Raw genomic sequence first — 19,066 nt, forward strand, 5'->3', positions numbered from 1 at the left:
CCTTCAATGCTAGGATGAATTGAAATTTAAAATTTAAATAAGCAATCTAAACAAAAATGTATAACCACTGAAATCAGACTTTGCTGTTTAGGAAAGAAAACATGACTAAATTTCTCTATTCCACAAAGGCAGGGGTGTGCCCCACCACGCCCACCTCCTCACCTGGTCACCACTTCTCCTCCTGATCAGGAGCCATTAGTCAGTACAACACCCTCCGGGCAACTGTCTTCCACATCTAGTAGGTACTCAAAGAGCTGCTATGTTAGACTGAAAATTCCTATTTAAAAAGTTGATAATTTCTTAGAGGAACTTAAATAACATGAAGAAACAAACTGTGCTACTTGCAGGCTCTCACACTTAAGTAATCCTAGGTTCTTACAGGCAGGAGACAAGCGCCAGTCTGTTAATTAAGACTGGTCCAAACAAGCTTCTTCACATGAAGTTAGTGTGGATTACGAACAGGACACAGAGCCTCTCTGTTAATCATAGAGATGGCTCTCTTGTAACTGAAACCTCCAGATGGCGTTTCTCTGCCATGATGTCCTGCATGGGTGAAAGGCTCTCTTCTCACACCTCAGTGAGATTTATCTTCTCCTTATAAATTTAAGTTTGTACAGAGAATAATAGATTAATGACTACCAATAAAAAATGCATGGGTTCAGTCATAATCTATGTGTAGCAGGCCATTTCTGATTCATTTTTTCAATTTAATTAAAACCCAAGATAAATTTTGTAAGTGGGCAGCACACCTCTAATAAACACTGCAGCTATAGTGACTAATGTAGTATGCCAACAATGCTCTTTAAATTTAAATACTTAGATGTTCTTGTTATCAAAACAGCCATTGTTCTAATTATCATAATATTTAACATTATTGTTATAATATTGAACATATCACTATCATGCTCTCTTAATTGCATATGTATGTATATATACATCCAGTTTACCAATTCTTAATCACTGCTGCATCAGTTAGACATTATGCATATAGCATATTATACTTATAAATGCCTGGTAACTCTCTAATACTCATATTGTGATCTAAGTCCTTTATATGTGGTAAGAGTTTCTGTAGTAATCAATCTTAAATTGTTGCCTTTATTCTTTGAGGATAAATGAATCCCTTACTTTCTCACTATATTCAGCTGTCAATCTTTTTCAATTCCTGCAGCTGTGATGTTGTTAGGTATTTTCAGGAGCAGTAATAATTTGCCAGTCATAATACCTACTGTGAAAATAAGTTTTGAGTCACATTTCCCAAGATACCAAGGCAGAAACTGTTCTACTCCTTGACGCCTGGATTAATCTGCAAACTCATTTAAAATATTTTCCTCTTCTTTCTATTGAAAATGCTTCTTACACATCTTGTTATTTATACACAATTGCTTTATTTTATCATTTATATATATTGTAGATATCTTCCCTGAACTATTTTATAGAATCCAAAATTTTATAACACTATTTAGGACCAAACTTTGCATTATATACACCCATGTTGGTGGACTTACATGCTGTTACTCATATGTGGATGGGCTGCATTATGTGAGTAGCTTTTCAAATCTGAATGCTCTGCATAATTTTGGGATAAAGGTGCCACTGATTGCTATGTAAACTATATTCATAATCACTGTGAGTTTGGTATTGATTTTCACTGTTAGCAAATACTGCTCTCATATATCTCAGTCTTACAAATGCACTGGTCCAAGCTTGTCTTCCCACTGCTTGGTGTGGATGGAAAGGCTGTGCTCTGTGACTGCCTCAACCACAGATGAAGGAGGGCTTGCTGTGGCTAAGCCAGTCAGCACAGTGTACTGTGGACAGAGGTGTGATTATGGGTAGCTAAATTAGCCTGAGAGTGGAAGGAAAGCATCCAAGTCCTGCACAAATCTACTCAGAAAAGGTGTGTGAGATGTGGGGCAGGTCACCAGCCCCCTGAGACATGCCCCTGGCAGGTCCCAGACTTGGGAGAACCTCACACTGCCCTGGAGGCTTCCAGCCCCGGCTTCCTGCTGCTGTGGATTCACTCTCTGACCTGTGTTTTATAAAAACAGCAACAGCTGTGCTGACACCAGCTTCCTACAAAATCTGCAGAGCATAAAATACTTCAATGTAATTTGCACTCTCTATTCATATGTGAAGAAGAAAATCATTTGACACTAAAAGTATTTCAAAACATTTTTGTGATCTGATGAACTTTTCACTCACTGAACACTCCTTTCTATTTAAATTTCCACATGAAGTATCCTGTGGAATGTATGCATATTAACAAGTGGACACCGAAAATCCTGAAATTTATGTGAGTTGTTAAGACAAATTCTAAAAATTAAAGAACTAATATGCATTTGTCTTCCTTTCCTTATCTCAATAGAATCATTTCTTTTAATAATGTGCATACAGAAATACAGATTTGTGGTCTCCGGACTTAACCTTAAAAATCTATATATCTTACCAGTAGATGGATAAAATTAGGAAACTTAAATCAATATTCACCTCAACTTTATTCTGTACAGACTGGACTTTTCAGTCCAGTCTGTACAGAATACATACAGACTGGACTGAAATACTGGACCTAATACAATATGTATTAGGACAGTATGCACTTCTTCCAGTGTTTGGTGATTACAAAAGAAAATTCATGCAAAAACATTGTAGCATGCATGACCCTTCAGTTCCACAAATATTGCCCATAATTATTAGGTTTGGAATATTATTAAATTGGTCATGAATAGATACTGCCTACCCAAATATTTTGGAAAAATAAATAAGTACTTTAGGATTATAATATTGTGTGTGTGTTTGTGTGTGTGTGTGTGTATACTTAAAAGACAATACTTTCAACATCACTTTGGACTCTGAACTTTGTCCAAGTTTCATAAATTATTTCAATATACAACAGTCCCACAAGAGCACTGCTAATTTAATCATTGTAAGGCTATTGTGCCCTTTCATTATTAGTCTTGAAATTCTTCATAAATTAGCAAATTAATTTTAATTAGTAAAATTAATATACTTAAAGAATTGAATTAGTAAAATTAATAAGCTAAAGAATTATTTTGAGTTAATATATCATGGATATTTTCATGTACACTATAATTTTCACAATTTTTTTTTCAAATTTGGAAGCATTAAGTCAAATGATAAAATCCTAGAATGTGTTCATCACACACACAAAAAAAATAGATGTTGTGGCCAAGTGAGTACAATTATGTATGCCTCCATACAATTAATTTCAAGAAACATTTGTGGGGACAAAGAATTGTCAGTTCGCTGCCCTTTTCCTCTCTATATTGAAAACAATGACATCCTGCTGTTGCTTATTTCCCAATTACATAAGCTTTGTGATTATGGAGAGCTCACTTCTTACATCTACAGTGTATGTCCACCCACTTCAGTGTGGCTCCCCAGAATGAAAAAAACTACAATCTTTCCACGGAAGGTGCATGTCACATATCTTGCTGACCAATACTTAGATTTGTCCTGAATGGGGTAGTTTTCTTCAATCAATCACAGAATTTGCCATAAAGCACCCTTCACTATGTCTCCCAGGGACAGAGTGGTAGGTCACTTCCAACATGGATGATGACAGCTGTGGAAATATCGCCCTAAGCCCCACTTGATCAAAGATTGTCTTATCTAATGTTACAACAGATAAATGAGGCAGACTGTGCTTACATTTTAGAATTGCAGATGTAGAAAGAGAGTATTTAGAAAATGGGTTTTTTTTTAGTTTCCAGAAAAATCAAAGGGAAATGTTTGTTCTTAAACCAGAGAACATGACTCTAGAATGCAGGCCTGAGAGAGTCCTCCTAGGTTTCCCCATTCCCAGGTTTCATTGCAATTACAACAGTGTCAAGGTGCATGTACTGAATAAATCAAATAACATGAAATAAATAATGGACTTTCCAAGGCTTAGGCTGTTCCAAGAATAAGCTTTCTGGTAACTGACAAGTTAATTCAAGTAGGGCACACCACTGTGATAGTCATTCTCAGCAGATGCAGTGCCCCACACACCCTTATTGCACAAAGGAAGTAGGTGAGAAATACTTTATTAATTTACCACAAATGAAAACTCTTTGACTATAGGAATGCTGACCTAACCCATGGGAAGCAGTGGCTCTGTCCCCCTTGTAGTTTTAATCACTAGCCAACCTGTCAGTGTGTTCCAGTGAACCCCCCATTCCACAGGAGTGGGTTGAGGGCAAGCAGGTGGGCTTGTGCATGACATTATTACTGGTTTCTACTATGGCAGTGACAGGTCCTGAGGGGTAGCACACTTGCCACCCTGCCTGTCTGCAGTCGGTGTTTTAAAATGTGGATAGAAACCTTACCCCAAAGTCATAAGGAAAACACAGGAGTGAAGACAGAGTGATTAATCTGTTACTGTTTCCTAGTCAGCTCTCACTTCATCATAGAAGCCACTGCTCTCATCTACTCAAAAACTCCCGGAGTTAGGTGCACAGGTTTAAGTGGAGGATTCACTGCATTCATCTAACCCTGAGCTGAACCTGAGCATCTCTCACTGCTCCTGAATTCCCCATCACCAATATTTTTTGCCTAATTTCAACTTGATAAAATGAAATCATTTAATGTAAGCATAGAAAATATGTAGTCTCTGTAGAAATTGACAGGTCTAATACAATTACTGTGTTTATGCACAAACATTCAGACTTCAGTTTCTCCTGGTACTATGCACTGCCTGTTGGAATAGCTTACTATCAACTACACTGTGAGAATTTTAAAAATATAATTTGTTCATTAACATGGGGTGAAAATGTAGAGCTAACCTAGTACCTGGAAATAACCGAAAGGAAGGAAAAGCACCTTGAGTACACTGAAGTTGTCGCTTCTTTAAGTTCCTTTTCAATAGACAATGAGAACTATTATACAACTATGAAATTGTTACCAGGGAACCATAGTGACAGTCACAGTGATCATGCTATTTGACAGAAGTAACAGCTATGTTTTTCAAATTTTACAAAATGTGTTTGCAGAGAGTAAAAGGAAAGTTAAGAGATTACTGGATGAGATCAAGATACTTTAATTCTTGATTTTAAAATTATGTACAGGCCTTAAAAATATGAAAAAAAAATTGACAGCGACATAAGCTTTAGAGAACACTACCTCTTTCCAGCACTCAGGCTAAGTCTTGGCACTGACCTGCCTCCTGAGCAGCCACTGTGCAGGGCCTGGAGCTCCCAGGCGCTGGCCCTGGACCACTGTGTACTTGTATAAAAGGCTCTGTTGCTTGTGTAAAATGACAGGCACCCATCCAAAGTCCTAGAGCACCTTACCATCAGGCTTAGGAAGTCTCAACAGCAGCATGTTCAGTAGGATGGGGTGACAAGACATTTTCTCTTCTTATTAGCTCAATACAGATGATTCTCAAATCCCAGGATATTGGATCCCTGAAGCAAACTTCCTGCAGGGCTAGTGCACTGTTATTACCAGGATATGATTCATTGAAAGGAGGCAGAATTCCAACAATAAATGAGGTGGTACTTGTAAATGAATTCTCTCTTTCCTGGGAATGCAATCCACTCTGTTGTCCTGTACTTTAGCAATATCCATGTGTCAATAAAGATCTGAAAGTTACAGAGGATAGAGTGTCTTAGAAATACCTTGCTCTAAAATATGTTATTTTAAAGTGGAAAACAAAATTCGGTCTAAATGTTACTAAAAGAAAATAAAAAGTTGTGAAAGAAGTAATTCAGATGAGAACAAAATAAGTCAAAGTAAAAAACAAAATAGTTAATCTCAATATTTTATTTTGATTGTCTTGGAGTTGAATTTGTACTAATTATTTTTTCCTTTGACTTTTATACAAATAATATCTAGACATTTTCACAACACATAAATATGTTTAATTATTTTATTTTAAAATTAAGACCTTTGCAAGCTTGCCACATGTCTTGGTGAAAATTATTATTGGTTTATAAACATTCACCAGTTAAAGATAAAACATATAGTCTGACCACATGAAACATCATTTTTGAAATTCAATTTTTATCTAATATTTTATAATTTAGCATAAAATGTTTCTATGAAACTTCAGATTCTCAATGTCATCATTCTTCCAATGGAAATGGAAGACTGTGTTAAAGGGTTTACTCTAGGGCTGGGGTTGTGGTACAGTGGTAGAGCGCTTGCCTAAGATGCATGAGGCATTGGGTTCTATCCCTAGCACAACATAAAAATACTGAACAAAACAAAATGCATAGTATAACCAAACATGTAAGTTTTATTGTTTAAAGTAAAATGAAAGAGGATGAAGATATATTACACAAATACACAATTAGTAAAAACAGTTCATCTTCAGCCATTGAATTAAAGTGAGTGTTTGAAAATACACAACAAATAACTGAATATATAATTTCATTTTTTTCTTTTATACTAAATTTAATATAGCATTTTAAATGTCATATATGGTCCATGAATGAACTACCAAGTTGGGCTCATTGGGGAGACTACATGCTTTATTATATCTTTCCAAGAATAAAAACATCCAGTTAACAAAATTTTTAAAAAAATCAGGCAGCAAAATAATACAAAAATATAGAACTTTCACAGCAATAAGGGGAAGCCAAGCTAAAAACAAAATAAGTTACCAAGACACTCACTAGAAGTTCTAAAAAATAAAGTCTGATAACAATGGATGCAAAAGAATCTTGAGCACTGTGGTGGTGGAAATGTCATGTTAACATTCTGTTTCAGCAAACAAGTCAAGAAAAAGTTCACCATCCATCTACCTAAATAATAGTTATTAAAAACAACAACAACAAAATTTGATCCCACAAATAAGCTTTAATTTCCACAGATCCAAACTGAACATAGTCCAGACATCCTCCAAAACACATGGGGTAGCACATTGTGGCATTTTAGACAATAGAAGACCTGAAGGAATTAAACGGGGTGAAGAACTGGTGAGAGCAGAGTTGCAGAGGAGTCTTTGAACTAGAGAAAAACACAGGACGTAGGACTATTCATCATGGGGTTCCAAGGACAAGAATTAGAACAGGCCAAACTAAACAATGGGATAAACAGCAGATCCATGGTCATTCTTGAGGGTGCTTCACTGGTGGTGGAGGGACTTGGGAGGCTGGTGCATGTAGCCTTTCTTGATTACAGTGTAGACTATTAGGCTTGTATTTATTGAAATTGCTTGAAAGAAAAGGCTGGTTTGTGAGCATCCTACTTCTTAAAAAGTATACCTCAGTTGAAACAGATAATAATCCCAAAATTGCTGGAATAGTGAATTCACTTTTTGAGTAACAGTTCATTAAAACATGCAGGTTTATTGATAAGTAAAATGTGGGGGGCAGATCCAAGGGAATCCAATTGTTCTCCCTTATCTCTGGTTTTGTGCACCATAGACTCAGTTACCTGCAATCAACAACAAACTGAAAACTTAAAATTAAAAAATCCAGAAATACATATTCCATAAGTATAGAATCTGGCACAGCAATGCTCCAGTCTGACCTGAAAAGATGAACCTCTCCACTTAATGAGAAAAGAATTATAAGCAGAGGTTGCAGAGATCTTTGCTAAGAGTAAATATTCATGTGAAACTGCAAAGAAGGAAAAACAAAAGCGTGCTACTTTTGCTCTTGTACCTCAAGTTGCAAAAGTTATGGCCACAGCACTCAGTGTTCAGCTAAGGTCAACAATGTTTTCAAAGAGAGCATCAGTGGTTCCAGGTATCCCCTGGGCAATGTGGATCGTGTCTCTAATTCATAAGGAGGGGTCCCTGTAATTACCATTCTAAAAATCCCACCAGTCACTCTGCCTAACCACAAAAGCTGGGGCAATTTGGTGTATTGTTAATAAAGCATCAAGGCCACACACTGGCCACACACTTTCTCAGGGCCCCCTTTACCTCGCTGTTCCTCAGGCTGTAGATTAGGGGGTTCAGCATAGGGGTGAGGATGCTATAGAAGGCTGACACCACCTTATCGTGGTGAGCTGACCTGTAGGATTTGGGTCTTATGTAGATAAAAATGGCAGCTCCATAAAAGAGCCCCACCACAGCCACGTGTGAGGAGCAGGTGGCAAAGGCCTTCTTGCGGGCTTCTGTGGAGCGCATGTGGAGGACAGCAGCCAGGATGAGACTGTAGGAGGTCAGGATGAGGCAGAAGGGCACCAGGAGCATCAACACACAGCAGAAGTACATGACATTCTCAAAGACAGACGTGTCAGCACAAGCCAAGCGCACCAGTGTAGGGGCCTCACAGAAGAAATGGTCTATCTCTCGCCTGCTGCAAAATGGGAAGCTCAGGGCAACAACTGCCTGCATCAGCCCGTCAGCTGCTCCCAGGAACCAGGACCCCATGGTCATCCTCAGACACAGTGGCCAGCTCATGAGCATGGGATAGCGCAGAGGGTGGCATACGGCCACATAGCGGTCATAGGACATGGCTGCTAAGAGGAAGCACTCCCCACCACCCAGAGTGAGAAGGAAGAAGATCTGGAAGCCACAGCCAGCAGGGGAGATGGACTTGTTTCCAGTCAAGTAGTCAGCAGCCATTTTGGGCACAGTGGTGGAAACCAGCATGGCATCCATGAGGGACAGTTGGCTCAGGAGGAAGTACATGGGCGTATGGAGCCGGAGGTCCAACTGAATCAGGAGAATCATGAGGGCATTGCCCACTAGAGCCGTGAAAGCTATTGTCAGAACCATCCCAAAGAGAAACTGCTGGGCTCTGGAGTGGCCCAAGAGACCTAGGAGAATGAAGTCGGAACTGGTGTTCCCACTTTCCATGATTTCAAACAACAGAAGAGACACTGTCACTGGAAACATAGGAGAGAGATTAATTTTTAAATGCCCCTTGTTATTTATATCCTTCTAAATAATCACATGTGTAATCATGAAACCTATTTCAAATCTTTCATCTCTCATTTTTCTTCTTGTTTTTATTTTTGGTGCTGGGGATTGAACTCAGGGGTGCTCGGCCACTGAGCCACATCCCCAGCCCTGTTTTGTATTTTATTTTGAAACAGGGTCTCACTGAGTTCCATAGTGCCTCACCATTGCTAAGGCTGGCTTCTAACCTGCAATTCTTCTGTCTCAGTCTCCCGAGCTGCTGGGATTACAGGCATGTGCCACCACACCTGGGTTCATCTACTTTTTAAACATGTTTAAATCAAGATAAAATTAACTAAAAGGTTTTTTTTTTTGTCATTTTGAAGTTTCACATGATAAATGCCTCATAGGTTGAGTGTTGATTAATTGGCAAACCAAATCCTAATTCTTGAGAAGTTGCTACTGACATGCAAGACAGGCCTTTTAGTTACTTGGTGCCCAAATAAATAGGTGAGCAGGAATGGTGTACGTGTGTCATTCATATTGATGCTTTAGTGGTGTCCTGCATGATCAATATTCTTAGAGATGAATTGTCAATATCTTACTTTCAAAAAATGATGTACTTAATAATGAAGATTCCAAATCTAAAACACATGAAGCTTGGTTAAACTACCAAAATCATGATGTTTTCCCTGACGCTGACTGAATCTGGAAAGCCTTTTCTAAAACTGGAGGGCTTACCTTCTCAGATCTAGAAGGCAGGAAGACAGCATCTGCAGACAGAAGCATAACTTCATGTGAAGTTGGTAGTTCCTTAGTCACTTCCACAGTTTTAAACTTAAGGTAATCAGTGTTATTTGAGTTTGTTAGTGTGGAGATCTATTGCTCAATGCACTCATTAATCCTTCAACAGTGCTTTGTATTGGTTTAAAGATGCACTATCTACTGGGTAAGGAAAAATCTGGTTCTTTATTACAAAAGTGTGCAGAAACATTAATTTCTTCCTCATTCCCCATAGAATCAAAATCTTTAAATCAATTTTTGTCTTTGATCTTCTCCTGCTAGAACTGGATGAAGAAGCCCAGAACTGTACAGATATGGCTACTAGTCTGTCCTCAGGGATGCTGCCTGCTTCATCATACTCACATGGCAGAAGGTGTGCAGTTCTTAGGGAGTGCCAAGATCCACCCTAAGTCCAGATACTAGTTGTGACTGGAGAGCATCCTGCCTTGGATTGCTCCATCCTGTGGACATACTTCTTTGTCAAATATGTCTTCACCTGCCAACCTCTGTGCTCTGCACACCCCTGAATCACTGAAGCATGATCTGTGTGCCTGGTGACCACATGAAAACCCTGGCCATGGCTCTCACTGGCTTCCCAAGGCTGGAGGAAACCCTAACCCATTCTTCCTTACTCCAACTTCTCAGTGTTAAAGACGGACTAAGCTTAAAACCTGTTTAGAAATCATTATGTAATTCAGTAACTCTAGGTTGTTGGGCAAGTTCCTTTAATTTTTTGCACTGTATTAAACATCTTTAAGTGAACAGTGACACAGTGACCTTAAGTATATTCACATATCGGTACAATTCTCACCAGTGTCTACCTTGAAAACTCTTTTCAACTCCCCCAAATGAAACCATGCACCATTAGAGAGAACTCCCTGTTCTTCTTCCAGGCCACTAGCAGCCTCCATTCTCTCTCCCTCTATAAATCGGTGACTCTAGGAATTGCACCTGGAGGAAGTCACTCCTGTCCTTGTGTGTTTGCACTACCTGCTGTCCATGACCTTGACTCGGGTGCATGGGTTCTGCTTGGTGTGTCAGAGTTCCCTCCTTCTTGAGGGTCACTAGTGCCCCACTGGCTGTGGGCAGCACACTTTGCTTATTCCTGTACACTTCAGTGGCCGCCTTGCACTTCCATCACCTTTCCTGAGCATTTATGTGATTTTAATGGACATTTGACAGCAGATGTTACAGCTTTTAGTTTAATAAAGTGATAAGATGTCACATGAAATAGGACAACTTCAGTGATCCTTTTGCTTAAGTCATGCAAGAGAGGTTTATGAGTTTTTAGAGAATAAATTCAACAACTCCCATGACTTTTCAGTTCATTACAAAGTTTCTACTTTTGTTTAAATCATTTTAAATTAAAAATCACTAACACTTAACTTTTCAAAGGAGATAGGGATTTATATATACTTTTTGAAGGTAGAATGGGTATATAAATGTGATTTGCCATTACAAATGTAATTTTCCAGTCAGCATTACATAGCATTTAAATTCAAAGAAAGAGCAAATGAATTCTCCAAATAATAAAATGAATCCCAGTTAGTTATTTCTGTAAGAAATGATAATGCTTGACTTTACTAAAATTAACTATCTATATATTTATATTACACAAATGAAGTAAGTTGACACTAGTCAAAAATACTTGCAAAGCTATGCAAATAGGATTATTTGGGATTCATTTCTAGAACGATGATCATGGATACGAAGTGTTGCTAAAAGAGTAATAAAGTGTTAACTCTGCTTGCAAATAAAATACAACATGCCATTAAAAGGAGGAAAGGAAGCTCAAATCCCAGGGTTGGGAAAATGTATTATCCTGAAAAACAAAGATTTCCTTTTTTCTTTCTTCCCTCTGACTTCATGGGTTTGGAGATTTCTTACCCACATTTCCATCTGCTTCCACAGCTTTTTCTTAGAGTGATGAGGAAAACGGTCGCTTTTCCCATGTCTTTGCAATGCTGTGAGGAGCACAGCATTCCCCTGCCCTTTCTTCCTTTTTAAAAAGCTTTTGGGTGATCATGGGAAATTTAAAGCAGTGCCTGTAATTTTCTTTTCTATACTTTATTCAGACTCATTGCCAAAATTTGATATTAAGATGTTAAGTTTCTTACCCAGTGTACTGAGATGATCTTCTGTAACAAATAATATCATACAGACCTTTTATTTGAGGGAATCGGGCTGTTAAAGAATCCAGCTGGTGAGTACCAGCTAGCACACACTGCAGCTCTCCGGGGTAACAAGCACAGCAAGGAACAGAGGATTTTCTCAAACTTGTTGAGCATGAAGTGCTAGGATTGGCATCCCCTACCCACATGAGGGGACACTCACTGCAGCAGGCTGCATCTGCGTCCTCTGTGAGAAGCATGGTTGCAGTCCCCTCGTGCTGCAGGAGTGACTTGCTGCTGCTGTGTCCAGCTGGAGTATATCAGTGCCCATGCACAGCTACAGGGTGTGTGACCTGTACCCACAGGGGCTGGAAGCACTCTCATTAGCCAGAGCCACGTGACGTGACACTTCAGGGACAGAGAGGTTTGGATTTCAGGGGTGTTTTAAAGATTCCCAGGATTCTGACATACTTTGTATGCTTCAGAAAGCTATGAGTCATAAAATACCAGAGGATCATTCTGGAGTAAAAAGAAAATGTAAATAAGTGTCCTGGGAAAAGGTCATGATTTTAAAACACATCTATGGTGAAGTTATAGGATCCTGGTATTTCTTTCTGAATTTCAATAAAAGAGAAGATTAAAAACTGAACCACTGACATCAGCCACTGTCAAAAACTATAACTGGAATGAAATGAAGCCAAGGGTAGAATTCAGCTAATTTTTTTTGTCCCCTTTTAACTAAATTTAAGAGAATCAATGCTAAAGTACAGGTGCCAATTTGCATTTATGAAAGAGAGTTTTACTTTATTTGTATGTTTGCATCTTTGTGTCTAGGTAACAACATCCATTATAACAGCAACAGTGCTGGGGAGAGCTCTCATATTGCCAGGTGTCACAGACTGATTCTGTGACTTGTTTCCTGTCTGTAGATGTTGACTTTTAGCAAAGTGTCCAATCCCAATCAGATGCAGAATGTGATTGATAGAGCACATAGGTACAGTCTACTTTTAAAGTCAAATTTCTTATTTCTGCTGAAGTATTTGTAATATGTTTTAAATAGCTATTGAAGTACTTTCAATTTTAATTTCATTGAAGTATATAAATGAATGAAGTCAAAGAATCATACTGCTATAGTGAACTGCATATGCCAAAGTAAACTCACCTACCAATTGCTGTACAGATTGTCGAGGTAAAAATGGAGTACTCATGGCTAGAGAACACAGCCTGAGGCATCCAGAGCTGAGGGGGGATTAGCAATTGAGCTTTGGTATTGCTAAAAACTGGCCTTGAATTTATTTAAAATTGCAAAGTTTAACTTAATGTCAACATAGCAGGCAGAAAATGGCTTCATAAAGACTTCCATGTAGCAATCGCACGAATCTGTCAGCGTGTTAGTTTACATGGCCAAGCAAAGTTTGCAGACAGAATTAAAGCTTCTAATAGGCTGATATTAAATATGTATTATATAAGTCAGTCCAAAGTAATGACAGGATGCTTAAAAGTGAGAGGGAGGCTGGAGAAAGAATGGTTGAAATGCCAGAGTGAGGCGTTTAACCAATACTGCAATAAAGATGGAGATGGAGAAAGGGGGCCAGGGGCCAGAGCTCTAGGGGTCTCCAGAAGGTGGGATGGGGAAAGGATAGTTCTGCCCTAGGGCTTCCAGGAGGAAGCAGCCTGCTATTAGTCTCCTGATTTTGACTTATGTCTTCCAGAAGGAAGGCAATGCACTTGAACTGTTGAAGTCACTGAGGGTGTGTTCAGTGTTACAGCATCAGCAGGAAACAAACCATCAGCATCACACCCAGGACAGCTATTGACCATGAGAGGCCAACACAACACAAGACCTTCTGTAATCAGGTAAGGACAGAGGAACCTAGGCACGTGCCAAGACTTAGAGCTCCAAGCCAGCACACTCCCCGCTGTCACTCTGACACCAGTTACTGTTAGCTTTGACCTCCTGTGCACTCCCTGTCCATGGGATATGAGAAGATCCCTCATAGGCTTGTTCCTGTCTGCTGACTGCAGGAACGGTGACCCTTCCACCACCACCCCACATTGTGTGCTCAGGGCTCGTGATCTTTCCCAAGACCTCCAATCAAGAACTGCACCCCCACACCCTATTGTGGTGCTGCGTGTTCCTGCATAACCCAAGGTGAGCCAGGCCATGGTGGTCAGTCCCTGCCATGTCCTTGGTGGTTGCTGTAGGGAGGGTAATGAGTGCACCTCTGAGAGCTCTGCCTCTCCTGTGAAAATGCAAGCACTAACTTTTCCTTTAGTTTCCCTAATAAGGTGAGGTACATGTCAATGGGATCAGACAGCATGTGCTACATTTGTCTTACTTTTATTTTCTCCAGAATTGTATCTCTGAAATTCATCCATATAATAATAGGTACCTAAATATTAGATTTGGTGCAAAATTACCTGTTCATTCTGTTCCAATGTTAGTAGATGTTAGACTAGTTTTCATTTTTGGGATGATAGAAATGATGCTCTCCAGACCCTTTTGTGCATGTGTTCAGTAAATATTTATGCAAATTTGGGGCATCTATACCTAGAAGTGAAATTGGCAGGACAAAGAGAATGTGGAGTTTAATTTTTTAGATAATACAAAAAAATGTCTCCTACAATGGCTTTCCCAACTAGCTGTAAAAGACACTCCTTTATGTATGGGGCAATTTTTGTTATTTTCTCTTATTAACTTGAGACCTTCTGAGTTTGAAGTGTAGGTGATGATGGACATCATTTGAGTTTTGCTCATGTCTGCTAGGCTGAGGACCTTTCCAACACTAACAATGCTGTGAAGTGACACTTCAAGATGATTGGACTAGGATTAAGCCCCAACTTCTTTAATAAGACTCCTATAGCACAAGAATTAATTCCAAGAATCAATAAATGGGATGGATTCAAACTAAAAAGCTTCCTCTCAGCAAAAGAAAAAAATCAGTGAGATGAATAGAGAGCCTACAATATGGGAACAAATTTTTACCACATGCTCGTCACATACAATATAAATCTCTAGGATATATAAGGAACTCAAAAATCTTAACACCAAAAAAAAAATAACCTAGTCAATAAATGGGTCAAGGAACTGATCAAGCACTTTTCAGAAGAAGATATACAATCAATCAACAAATATATGAAAAAAATGTTCAATATCTCTAGTAATTAGAGAAATGCAAATCCACGCTACTCTAAGATTTCTTCTCACTCCATTCAGAATGCCAGCTATTAAGAATACAAACAACAATAAGTGTTGGCAAGGATGTGGGGAAAAAGGTACTCTCATACATTGCTGGTGGGACTGCAACTAGGTGCAGCCAATATGGAAAGCAGTTTGGAGATTCCTTGGAAAAATGGGAATGGAACCCCTATTTTACCCAGCTATCCCACTCCTTGGTTTTATACCCAAAGGACTTAAAAACTGCATACTACAGGGACACAGCCACATCAATATTTATAGCAGCACAATTCAAAATAGCTAAACTGTGGAACCAACCTAGATGCCCTTCTGTAGATGAAAGGATAAAGACAATGTTGTATGTGTACACACACACACACACACATACACACACAGTGGAATATTATTCAGCATTAAAAGAGAATAAAATCATGGCACTTGCAGGTAAATGGATGGAGTTGGAGAATATAATGCTAAGTGAAGTTAGCCAATCCCCCAAAAAACAAAAGCCAAATGTTTTCTCTGATTTCAGGCTGTGGTGGCCATAAGGGGGTGGGGAGCATGGGAGGATATGGCAAAGGGAAAAGCGGGACAGAGGGGAAGGGAAGGAGCATGGGGGTAGGAAAGACAGTGGAATGAGATGGACAATAATACCTTAAGTACATGTGTGAAGACACAAATGGTGTGACCCTACTTTTTGTACAATTAGAGATGTGAATATTTGTGCTCTATGTGTGTAATATGAGTTTTAATGCATTCTGCTGTCATATATAACATTAAAATTAAAAAAAAAACAGATGTTTGGCCTTGTTTACTGAGCTCTGGGACATTATCTAGGTATATAGAGATTCTTTCACAGCGTAGCTAAGTGGCTATTTCAGCTGGTTTGAGCTGCTTACATTTCAATGCATTGTATAGTTTAAAGTAAATCTTTCTCTAGCTTATCAATATTTTTCTTCTTGCTTGGCAAGGTGTTTTTTTTTTCACATATAAAATACTTCTTTACCTAAACCCTGATAACATTTGCCTACATTATCTTCTTGAAATTATTGCTGTACCTTAAATATTGAGATAAAAAGCCACCTGGTTTTAGAGATTAGCTATAAAATAAGTCTCTTTAAGTGTATGTGGATATTCAATTGAGTCAGCTGCTTTCCACATAAAGACAAGAGCTTTCCCACAGCCTCCTTTGTCTTAAGTCAGTAGTCAGGGCATGAGTTCTATTATAGTTGCCCTATTTTGCTTTATTGACCTGTATTTGCTCAACAATAATAATTACTTAATTATCACATTTTAAGTAAGTTCTGTTACTCTATAGCACAAACAATTTCATTTGTGGAAGTGGAAGACAACCAGAAAAATGAAGTCTGTTTGGAGCTACTTTATTCTCTAACATGATTAAAAGTTCTGCAGTGTGCTCGTGTACACACACACACACTGACTCACTGAGAAAATTTAATGGAGGGCAATATTGAATGAATTTAGGCAGTAAGTTGGTGAAAAATCCCCCTTTTAAAACTTGTATAGTTGATAGGGAATTTATGTTTTTCCATTAGCTATGATTTAATTCATTTTTTCTCAGCAATATTAATATTTCCTCAGGAAAGATTTTGGTCTTTATGTAGAACTTTCGTAATTCTGAATTGGTATTTGGTAGTAATATAAATTTAATATTTGTTCATATAGCTCATAATGTTCTCTAAGTTTTATCATACATTATTTTAATCTCCATTCCTTGGGTGGTTTGAATGACTTTTTTTTTCCATCCCAATGTTCAGAGACATCAGGATCTTTCTGTTCTACTCTCTGGCAAATGTCAATCTGACATGCATCCAGATGTGTGCCCTGGGGCGAATGCTGGAATGCTCACACCATCAGTGTTTCCAGGTGTCCCAAAGAGGAGCAGCTTGTCCCTGTCACAAGGGGAAGCTCTGGTAAGTCATATGAGTCATGGAACAGGATTCCACACACAAGACAGCAGTGGGAATGAGTTGGCCACACCTACAAGAGCTCCACAGACAGACTTCACCAACAGCTGGGGAGGCTGAGGTGCACAGAAATACAAGACACGTGCTGCATGCCCAGCACTCCAGCAACAGGCTCAGTCAACCAGTGTGTCACTATAAGCATCACAGCTGTACAGGAAGCAAGAATGGGTGGACAGTGGGAGAAGGTGGGGATTCTCATGGGCGGGAAGTGTTGGCCCGACCATGGGGAGCAGTCCCTGTGTGTTCAGTGGTGCCTCGTGAGCACACATTGGGCTAATCCCCACTTCTCTGCAGATCTTTATGGCCATAGGGTGATAAACTAGAAATTGAGAATGAAGGGGCAGGTTGAGGAGGGTATGTGAGGAGTGGTAGGACTTGAGCAGCCATGCAACTTTATTGCTCGGGTGGGGGCTGGGTCTATTGTTGCACATCATGTTAGGAGCTGTTACCAGTGTGAGCCATTCATGGTCAACAAGTATCTCAACCAAAAATGAAGGCGAAGCCATTGCACACGCCCATGAGTAAAAATATTGACAGTGGATATAAAGGTTTTGTCATGGACTCTCCAGAACATTTCACATCAAATGTGTCTTTTCTCCCCTGTGACTGTAGCCAGGTTGGGCTTATTAGCTGCTGGATCACACTCTGCACAACTTCAGTCCAGTGTTTTCAGCAAAGTACTGACTTATGATCGTCCTTGGGCACTGGGGAATTCTGATGGGTCATTGACTTGTATATAAGGTGTTAAAGCTATTCTAGAAAATGTGTGTTTCTTTTAAAAATATACATTACCCATAATCAAGCAATTTTAGTCACAAGTATATATCCAAGATGACTGAGATTATATGTCCACTAATCAGAAAAAAAAAAAAGCAAAACAGATCACCATAAAAATCTTCATGGCTGTTACTTTCTTCATAGTCACAAATATTCAATGCCAGAATAAAAATGATTGTTATATAGTATAATGCTAATCAGTAAAAAAATAATTACATGAAAACATGAAGCATGTAAAATTTTATAAACAGGTTGAGGAAAAGAAGCTAGAAAGGCAAAAGCATTTCTGCTCAATGGTGATGAAGTCAAAATGATGATTGGTGTTTCCAGGCACAGGTGTTACCAAGGAAGGTCCACAGGGAACCACATGATGGGACTGTTTATGTCTTGGCTTCCACCAGTACTCCACCCTGTCCGCCACTCAGGCAACATGGTACCCTGATCATGAGTTTTCCTCCTTCCCCCACATTTAACATCCCATCTGTCCACACTGCTCCTTCTCCCCTTTCCTGACTGTTGCCTCTTCCCAATTCCCACCATCACCCAGGGGTGGCACCCACCTGCTGAGATGCCTAATGCTTCCTGGCTCTGGCCCTTGATCTCCAAGTGGAGCTGGCTGGGGGCTCTCTCTGTGACAACCAAACACACAGCACCTTTTGTAGAGTCCTAGACAGCAGCACCCACTCCTGGGGAAAGGTGGGAACAGGAAACCCGCACATCATGGCTACCCAGTCCCAGATCCCTGAGGGAATATGTGAGCACTGTCTGCATTCTGGATGAGGAACGTCAAAAATAAAGACAGTATTTTCTTCTTTGGAAAAGTTTTCCCACCTTCATTTTCATCATTGTTTTGGCTGTTTCTTTGGGTTAGTCTCCCTTTTCTAAAAGCCTTATCTGCAGGACAATTATGGAAAATGCTCTCCTTGCTGCAAAGTCATTTTCTGAATCAAGCCCCCATGGCCCATGGGTGGTGAGTGGTTGGTAAGCCGTGTTTCCCAGGTGGGCTTTACCTGCTCCTGGTCTTCTAGGAGGCATCTGCTCACACACTCTGTGCCTGGGTCTGAGAGCCTTGGGTCTGAGTGCCAGTGTTCCCACAAGTCCCGAGCCTGGGATGGCAGAGATGCTCCTTCTGACTGTCCTCCTGCTTCTTTCAGCATAAGGGAAAAAAAAAAGCCCCTGGGCAGCTCAAGGCTTCCCAAACCTGAACATTTTTACGCATGGTCTCCTTATGGTGAAATTAGGATGTTTCCCCCAGAATCAGGTCAAGGGACTGAAAAGCACGCAGGAATTCAAACCCAGAGAAATCAGGGGTAGGAGAGAGATTAAAAGGAGGCATGAGGACCATGGAGCCATGCAAGATGACTCACCCAGGAACAAGGAGCATGGGAGCTTCGAGGCCTGGGAAGCAGAGGGGCACTGGCAGCCTGGCTCA

The 19,066-nt window shown here is 39.7% G+C and overlaps 1 protein-coding gene across 1 annotated transcript; it reads right to left on the bottom strand.

Annotated features, from left to right (window-relative positions):
• Window positions 1-1,685: 1,685 nt before the first annotated feature.
• On the bottom strand, window positions 1,686-18,599 carry LOC124093765 (olfactory receptor 2T8-like). The gene is made up of 5 exons (XM_046446329.1): window positions 18,574-18,599; window positions 7,854-8,738; window positions 4,792-4,856; window positions 1,977-2,032; window positions 1,686-1,811 (listed from the first exon to the last, which is right to left on the bottom strand). The coding sequence occupies exons 1-5, from the start codon at window positions 18,597-18,599 to the stop codon at window positions 1,686-1,688; spliced, it is 1,158 nt and encodes a 385-aa protein (XP_046302285.1).
• Window positions 18,600-19,066: the final 467 nt, after the last annotated feature.

Source organism: Marmota monax, unplaced genomic scaffold (assembly GCF_021218885.2).
Source record: "Marmota monax isolate L192 unplaced genomic scaffold, Marmota_monax_Labrador192_F-V1.1 WCK01_AAM20220418_F8-fsc00444, whole genome shotgun sequence".
Lineage (NCBI taxonomy): Eukaryota > Metazoa > Chordata > Mammalia > Rodentia > Sciuridae > Marmota > Marmota monax.

Bases quoted from the DNA above. Each gene is read 5' to 3' on its own strand.
- LOC124093765 (XM_046446329.1), bottom strand. From the start codon at position 18,599: ATGGGCCATGGGGGCTTGATTCAGAA. The intron at 4,857-7,853 runs GTGTGTGGCCAG...TCTATTGAAAAG, and splicing joins GTAAAGGGGGCCCTGAGAAA to GAACTTAAAGAAGCGACAAC. The intron at 2,033-4,791 runs GTACTAGGTTAG...TATAAAACACAG, and splicing joins TTCCTTTCGGTTATTTCCAG to GTCAGAGAGTGAATCCACAG.